The 8,537-nt window shown below is 30.4% G+C and overlaps 2 protein-coding genes across 2 annotated transcripts in view; one reads left to right on the top strand and one right to left on the bottom strand.

The window, feature by feature from the left end:
- Window positions 1-1,211, top strand: part of LOC108576973 (tRNA methyltransferase 10 homolog A) — a 1,622-nt gene extending 411 nt beyond the window's left edge. The window contains exons 2-6 of the mRNA XM_017940050.1: window positions 35-344; window positions 522-668; window positions 722-827; window positions 904-1,116; window positions 1,174-1,211. Coding sequence (XP_017795539.1) covers window positions 35-344; window positions 522-668; window positions 722-827; window positions 904-1,116; window positions 1,174-1,211 — 814 coding nt within the window. The remainder of the gene's footprint in view (window positions 1-34; window positions 345-521; window positions 669-721; window positions 828-903; window positions 1,117-1,173) is intronic.
- A 1,722-nt stretch (window positions 1,212-2,933) lies between these two features.
- On the bottom strand, window positions 2,934-7,276 carry LOC108577005. Its single transcript, XM_017940085.1, has 7 exons — window positions 7,123-7,276; window positions 6,380-6,695; window positions 5,318-5,443; window positions 4,023-4,119; window positions 3,666-3,816; window positions 3,396-3,524; window positions 2,934-3,258 (listed from the first exon to the last, which is right to left on the bottom strand). The coding sequence occupies exons 2-7, from the start codon at window positions 6,616-6,618 to the stop codon at window positions 2,981-2,983; spliced, it is 1,020 nt and encodes a 339-aa protein (XP_017795574.1). The 5' UTR covers window positions 6,619-6,695; window positions 7,123-7,276; the 3' UTR covers window positions 2,934-2,980.
- Window positions 7,277-8,537: the final 1,261 nt, after the last annotated feature.

Genomic DNA, 8,537 nt, shown 5'->3' on the forward strand with positions numbered 1-8,537 from the left:
TAATTAGTTCAAACTTATTTTTTTAATTTTATAGATTACGAGAACGAGAGAAAGCAAGACAAAAACGAGCATTTGCTCGTGCAAACAATATAGATCTTGGGCCATCTAGGAAAGCTTTAAAGAGAAGTACAATGGCAGATAGCAGTTGTAAAATTGGAGTAACTATTGATTTGTCTTTTGATGATTTAATGATTGATAAGGATATTGCAAAATTAACTAAGCAAATACTAAGATGTTATACTTTGAATAGACGAGCTATTGCACCAATGCAATTTTCCCTTACCAGTTTTAATGGAAAATCTAAAGCAGACATGCAAAAGCATAATGGATATGAACATTGGGATGTATGTTCTTGTTTATTAAAATATTCTTATATTCTCATATTACAGATAGGTAAAAAATTTAGGATATTTTTTATAGTAGTTAAAATTTTGTTACATTATATTTATTTTCGAAAGATAAAAGATAAAAATACAGTAATTGTAATCTTCATTCTAACATTTATGAAATTTATGTTGTAGGTAAAATTTCATGCAAAACCATATTTAAATATTTATTTAAAGGAGAAAATTATATATCTTACTAGTGAGTCAGAAAATGTTATCAGTCATCTAGAACAAGATAGTGTGTACGTTATAGGTGGTCTTGTTGACCATAATAGTCATAAGGTAAGCTAAAATTTTAAGTTTGTATAAATCTTCTTACATATTTATATCTTTAGGGTTTTTGCCATAAATTAGCCAAACAAGCTGGAATAAGACATGGCAGATTACCTTTAGACAAATTTTTGCGCATGAAAGCAAGAAAAGTTTTAACTGTTGATCATGGTATGTTTGATACAAAACTAAATTAATTAATTAGATATAGCATATAAATTTTAAATATATGTACAAATCTTTTTAGTATTTGAGATTTTACTCAGAGTCAGTGAAGGAAAAACGTGGCAAGAAGCATTTTTACAGGTTTTACCAGAAAGGAAGAATGCGCAACCCATTGTACCATCAGTAGAAAATAAAGGTACATCAAACATTTATGATGAAGAGAAAAGCATTCTTCATGCAGATGATGAAATAAAATCAAAAGTTACAATTAATGAACTTGGAAACACTAATGGTGGTATATGTATATAACAAAAATATGTTGTAGATAACTAATTCTATTTTATTATTATAGTATGTTTTATAAAAAGTACATATGTGTACACTGATTAATGTACACATATATACAATACGAATTTTTGTTGCTAACAAATTAAACATTAAGTACATATAATTATGTGGGATTTAAAATGAAGTAACACACATCATAAAGCATCAATACAAATGATTTAAATAAATTAAAGATATTCGTTTTATTTAAAATAATCCAATTTACTTTAAAAATGATATCTCTTATGCAAAGTAAAAATAAGAAGGCAAAACGAAAATTGCAAATACATTTAAAAAAATATATAGATCAATTTTTTTCAAATTTTGCAGGAAAATTTTAAAAATATTGTTTCTATATTTGTGTACAATTTATATACATGTATCACTTACATCCATTTCTTTAGAATGAAATAGAAATAAAAGAATAAATTAGATTTATATAAAATTAATCATATCATTATCTCAATTATTATAATGTTATATTCCGTATATTGTAATAGAGTTATTCTGACTAGAAAATAATTATTTCTGGTATTCAAAAATTGATTAGATTAGAAGTCACATTATTTTTTAAAATACACAATTTTTTCAATAATAATTTAGTATTTCGTTCCATAATTTTTAATATTCATTATTTGTACACATTAAAGCTCATTTTTATACTTTACTAACATAAAGTACTACTTACGAAATAGTCAAATATTTTTTGCAAAATTTGGATAAAATTGACAGGACATTTTAAAATTTAGTATAAATTTTTGTATGTACATACTATTATCGACAAAATTATGTTTACATAAGTGGTATCATTTTTAATAGTAATCTTACAGGAAATCACGTTTAACTAATTATAAAATAGTTCAAAGTCGTTATATAGAAATCCTTTTTACTTATCAAAAAATTATTGCAAAGTTTCTTCATAAATGATATAACCAATTTCTATAGCTTAAGCTTTAAACAGAGTTTTAATATGAGATCTTTATAATCAATAAAATATTGATTCATGTACATTATTTACACTCTATTTAAAACTTAAACTGAGTTTGAAGAATTTAAACTATATGTAATTTAATCAGAACATAAAATAATATCTGAGTATTTATGCAATATTAAAAACTGATTTTTGATAAATTAAATTGTTTTTACATATAATTTTTGCAATATCAAAAACGGAGCAAATATTTACTATGATAATATTTATCCTTCTCCTACCTGCTGCGTAGTGGACATTGTAGTTTCTAATCTCTTAATTATAATTCACAGGTAACTATTTTCTGTGTGTGATACATATATACAAAACCATTTTTGGCCATGAAGGTCAAAACGATATTTAAATTGACAAATGTTATTTGTTCAATTTATCTCTTTCGTCAAAATTTTTTTTGATAGTTGAACTTCTATGTACACCAAGAATCGTTTGCATGTCATCAAAAATAAAAATTGAGATGATTCTCTTTGTTGCACATAATATGTACAATTTCATAAATATACTTTAGTATAAGTATACATCAATGTACCTACTGGGAAGCTATCATTCGCATAACATAAAAAGAAGTCTAATTCTCATTTTCAAATTTTCCAAAGTATCTAGAAATTTCAGGAAATAATCAGCATAGCATCATTTTTCTAATAATAAATGATTTTTTCCAATCTATTCAAAACAGTTTTATGTTAACTTTGCGTAAATATTTGTAAATAAGCAAATAGCTAAAGTGCAAACAAAATAATTACTTTAATTAGATTATTATTCGATTAAAATGTATTTAATGACATCTGTTGATTTAATTCTATTCTGCATAATAATAACTTCACAGCTCACATATCTGTTATTCTCATGCAATATCTAAATTGTCAATATCTTGACTGTCAATCATTTCAAATTCGCTACCACTTTCATCACTATGGCTAACTATTTTCCTTGATATAGGTTCAAGTTCTGCTTCTTCTTCAGAAGATGACCCTTTCTCAAAATGGCCTCTTTGAAATTTGATACCATCCACATCAGTTTCTTCAGCACTGAGCTCTAATTCAGAAACTTCTGCACCATCAGTACTTCCCTCTTCATGTGATGGCATTTTTAAACCCATAAGGTCTTCATCATTAAAAAATTCTGTTGTTAAAGAAATTTTATTTCTTATTTAAACAATTTGATTATTAAATAGGCATGTTAAATAGGTTTCAAATATTTGTTTAAACAAGTAATATTGAAAATTGCTAATACCAATAATACTGAATAATAGGCCATACCATTTTGAGCATCAAACAACACACTTGTTGGTGTTGGAGATTGATCCCCTGATTCTCCTGCTCTTGTAAGAACTTGAAGATTATCTTCAGTTACTGCTGGTAAAAATTCTTCAATTTCACTGTCCCACTCTGTATAAGAATGTAAATAAAGGTTCTAACTTATCATATGAATTACATTACATTTTATGCTTTAATTTTAATGCTGCAATGTCATTATTATTATTATTAACAAATATAAGATCCTTTGATGTTTGATATTATATTAATTACCTTTATGCAATATCATTTTGCTGGGTAGCTTTAATAACAATGCAGGTCCAAGTAAAATGCTCATACATATTGTATATGCAAGAAATACACCATTTACAGTATGACCAATTATCCATAGGCCCAAAGAAAACGAGCATACCGCAGTACAAAACTGAAATTATTTTTAGTTTTTAAATCATAATAGCCTTTAAATTGGAAAAATATATTTAAATCAAATACAATTTAAACATATTTAAGTATATTGAATCTTATATTTTATATCAAATGTAGTAAAATTTATATGCATTAGCTACATTTAAGCATGTTTTCTTTTTGTTTACAGATTGTGAGATATCTAATCAATCAATGTAATTTTACCACTCCTGGTTGATCTTTCCTCAATTGCTTCAAACTATAAATGGCTGATTTTATTTTTCTTCCTATTTTTTCAATTTGTTCTGCCTTTGCATCAGATCTATAAAGATATCATAAAGTTGAACTGAATTAACTGTAAATATATACAGTAAAGCTTCTCACAGTGGGTAGAGGAAGGTTTGGGAAGAGGAAACACTGTTTTCGAGTCTCACAGCTCGCCTTTGTATGAAATGAGAGACAGCGCAACCAAGCGATTTAAACATCAGCGTTTTTATTTTTAACTTTTTCTGTATGAAAAAGTTAATAATATATTAATGAGATTGTTCTGATCAAAATTAGACCAAACACGATATAATTTGAACAACATTTACTTATTAATACTTATTGAGCGATTAATTTCATTTCATAATATATCGCTTTGAATGAATTACAAAACTGGATTGCTAGAAAAATATTGTCTAGCAAAGCAAACCTGAAGTCTCTGACGTCATCGCCTGGCCAGATGAAGGCGAAATAGGCGGGTCAGGTCATCCTCACTACTCTTGGGCCTTACACTGCCGCCGCTTGAGGGGAAGTTGCGTTGTAGGTAAATGGTATAGACAAATGAATTTCAGTCAGCTGTCGATAATGTGGCACGCTGATAAAAGAACGGAAGACTAAAAATTATTTAGTCACCTTGTCTTCTTACCTACGTTAGCGCGTAAGATACATATTTAATAGCGCAGACGTTATAATCAATACATGAAATATCTGTACACATTGTCCGTTGAATTTAAGCTGTGTCAGTAGGCACGGCTTACGCTTTGCGGACAATATAGAGGGAGAGACACCGTTGGATGAATACTGTGAAGGGAGAAGCACTGTTTGGTGGACACTGTGAAGGGAGAGTTTAAGTTTTACGGACAGTGTGGGGAAATATGTTACATTCGAATAATTTATCAAAAGCTTGTAGCGAAAAAATATTTTGATAAATTTTGCTGAAAAATGCATAATAGAAAAGTTGTGAAAAATAAAAAAAAACGTTGAAAAAATTTTAAAAACTTTCAAAAATTTTGTTGAGCTGAAATACGTAATTTTTATCAAAATATATCTTCACTACTTGAGCCGTGAAATCTCCTCAAAAGAACCGCGCGCGTAGCCGTTGCACGCTTGACTGACTGCGAGTAAGATAACATAGGCGTAGCAATAACGCAGACCTAGGCGTGGGACTATCAGTATGGATACTGTGAGAATCCAAACTGGTGAACACTGTGAGAGGATTTACTGTAAGTACAATTTTTTGGAATTCTAACACTTACGCAGCTGTATCCAATGCTTTATTTTCTTTTTGAGCTTGGGCTTCCAAGGTACGGCACCAGAGGACAACGACCACTGCAACACTACTGGCTGCAGCAAAGTCACGAACCTCTAATACAATAATACCCCTGAAAGAAAGCATAAAACAGTTAACGTTATATGTACAATAAATTTATACATTTTAAAATGAAATATCTTTCAATCTGTGAAAATATACAATTATTAAAAAAGTGTACTTAATTTTCTTGTTTTGATGGTTTGAATAATTAAATATATAATCAAATATACTGACTAATAGATAAATACTTAATTTACGTGTAACATGAGCTGGTCGATGTTTAATCGTAGGATACTTATTAACTGTCAACACGTACTGCCATCTAGAATAGTATTGTAAATCTGATAGGAAAATATGCAGAGAAGATGCAATTCATTCGGCAAAGGAAATATGAATATCATGAATAAGTATAATTGTGAAGAAAGGCGATTTTAGAATGTATGTATATTGCTTAGAACAGAGGAAACCCATCAATGACCGCTTATATCAACTTACTCTTGTAGTATGCGTAAATAACGTCATGTAATTGACGTTCTTTATTCGCTTATCGGGAAGAAACACGTACGAAGAAACGTAAAGCATCAACAGTGCTTGAGCATTGATACTGTTCTTTGCAACTGACATCAAATGCCGAAACACATACGCTTCAACAAACCTTGACCCAGAACGCGGATTACTTACGAAGCATTAGGAGATAGTTGAATGTCTCGCATTATTTTTTTTTAAATACGAAATCCTCAATTAAGTATCATTATTGTAGATTTACTTGTCAAAAAGGAAATAGAAAATGTTAAGTATCAAATTGTACATCAAGAAGGCACACGTTACTTCTCGCTTAGCATTGCGTTAAACGTCACAAGGTTCTCACACTATAAGCTAAATGTAGTTAAAACTTAACGGGTTGCACAATGAAAACAATAATCACAGATTGATCAAATTTCGCAAAATCACGCATAACAGTATAACTTTGAAATGACACATACCATTTCACAGTGGACAGACTCACCAAAACAGTATGTTGAATACGATGACGACGGAGATACTGTTCACAGAGTTCTCCCAAAGAAGAATACTCTCCAGAATGTCACAAAGTCGTCTCGAGGCTTCGAAATTGCATCCAACATTCCGATACTGTTCAACCTCAAAAGTCTTACGCTTGTCCTCGGCAGCCACCTCATTTGTATCACGAGGTGTCGCGTTTCTCATCCATCGAAAATAACATGCCACTCTCGAAAGCCGTTCCATGACAGTTCCAGGTCGACGTTGACTGCTTTTGTCGTCCTAATTCCCGTACTCCTTTGGCATGGTACACCCTCGGAAGACTGTGCGGGAGTATTTTTAGCGCGTGACAACGAGAGTAAGACTTTTGAGAACGAACGAGCAACCGCGGGGGTTTCTTCAGCTTTACCTCGAAGAACGGAGTGAGAAAGAAGGAAAGGCAGAGAGAAAGAAAGAGACTGATAGAACAAAAAAGAAAGAACAGAAACTGAGAAAGATAGATAGAAAGGAATATAAACGAAAGGATGGATTAAGCTGTGACCAAGCTGACAAAGAACAAATGAGTGGAACGTGAATGAAACAGAGAGAGAGAGAGAGAGAGAGAGAGAGAGAGAGAGAGAGAGAGAGAGAGAGAGAGAAGGGGGGACGAAGCAGGAAAAAAAGACGTTGATGAAAAAGAGACGAGATATAGGGACTGATTCTATTACCCTCGCGATATTTCACGTTCGTTCTTCTGAATTTTATGAATACCTTCTTCCGAGTCACTCGCTCCTTTCGTCCTTTTTGTTTTTCTTTCCCCCCGGAAATACTAGTCGCGGTGCACAGCTAACGTTGTCTCTTATCGCGCAACTGACGTATGTACGCGCTCGAGCGTATTCCACATACCCTACCTTCACCTACTGCAAACACGTGACGGCTGCGACACGAGACTCCGTTGCACATCGGACAACGTGCAATGAAACTGCGTAAATTCTTAAATTTTGATCGTGTTGACAATATTTAATATAATATAATATCATATTTTATTTTATTTTTAATAAAATAATTTAATTGGATTTTTAGTTTCGACTTAGTTTCCATCTGTTTTGTCGTTCATATTAAAAATTGTGCAATTCTCATGAACTTACATTGTGTATTTTATAAAGAAAATGTTGTGTTTTCTTTATTCTTTTATATTGTAAAATTGTATATTTTATTTTTACTGATTGCAAGAAGGTTATTTTGAAAATATATTTTTTATCTTATGGAATTGAACAAAATTACGAAATAATGCGTTTATAGAAATTCTCTAGGAAAATCAATGGTTTAAACTTTCCCGCTGTGATTGTGTGTCAGCATATTTTACACTTGATAGATTCATAACAAAAAATATTACTATTCCAATGCGGTACATATGTATGTTATTTTGAAACAGTATGCCCTGCCGTTCTTTTTGTGAAATTATTCAATGAATTTACAAATAGGAAAACAGTTCAACTAGATGTTAGATTGGTTAGTCACGCGAAGTTGTTCTTTTTTTTCATCAATTAAATGGTATTATTGCCACATGTTAAAATCTTGTCTGGTAATAACGTCTTTACTCTACTGTCGTTCTCTAATCATTTCATTCTACTTTAAATTACGCGAGGTCAAGCTGTTTTAGGTTTTTACTTTTACTATATCAGTAACGTTGCACATCGTCAAGCACCCTGTTCTTGGAAATTTCGTGATATATGTGTTATATTTTATTAAATAACTTAATCGATGCGTTTAGTTCTACTATTGTGTAAATAAGTTTTATTACCAATTTTTTAATCACTGTGCAAAGCCAAAGAAAATGACAATAGTAAATTACTTAAAATTATTAAGTATTACAAAGTATTGTATTTGAAAGAACATTTTGAAAAGAGTCGTAAATGAAGCTACATTAAAATATTCCGCTTTTTTAGTTATGTACATTTAAAATTCTAATGTTGAAAGGTTAAGGACATTCTACAAGTGACTGTGTTTTCTCGATTTGACAATTATTCGATTGTATTGCAAAATCGTGAAAAATTTGTCCTGTATAGATTGTCGTTATCAGTAAATCTACATAAAATATTACTGATTAAAATTAATACAAAATAATAATTAGTTTACTGATTTCTTATGATGGCAAATTATGTAACATATATATTACAAAGTGA

This window comes from Habropoda laboriosa, unplaced genomic scaffold (assembly GCF_001263275.1).
Source record: "Habropoda laboriosa isolate 0110345459 unplaced genomic scaffold, ASM126327v1 scaffold440, whole genome shotgun sequence".
Lineage (NCBI taxonomy): Eukaryota > Metazoa > Arthropoda > Insecta > Hymenoptera > Apidae > Habropoda > Habropoda laboriosa.

What these genes read in the sequence shown, in the direction of transcription:
- LOC108577005 (XM_017940085.1), bottom strand. Translation starts at nt 6,618, where the DNA reads ATGGAACGGCTTTCGAGAGTGGCATGTTATTTTCGATGGATGAGAAAC. An exon ending in AAAGCATTGGATACAGCTGC is followed by an intron (nt 4,120 to 5,317) that starts GTAAGTGTTAGA and finishes ATATCTTTATAG; the next exon opens with ATCTGATGCAAAGGCAGAAC. An exon ending in GGAAAGATCAACCAGGAGTG is followed by an intron (nt 3,817 to 4,022) that starts GTAAAATTACAT and finishes AAATAATTTCAG; the next exon opens with TTTTGTACTGCGGTATGCTC.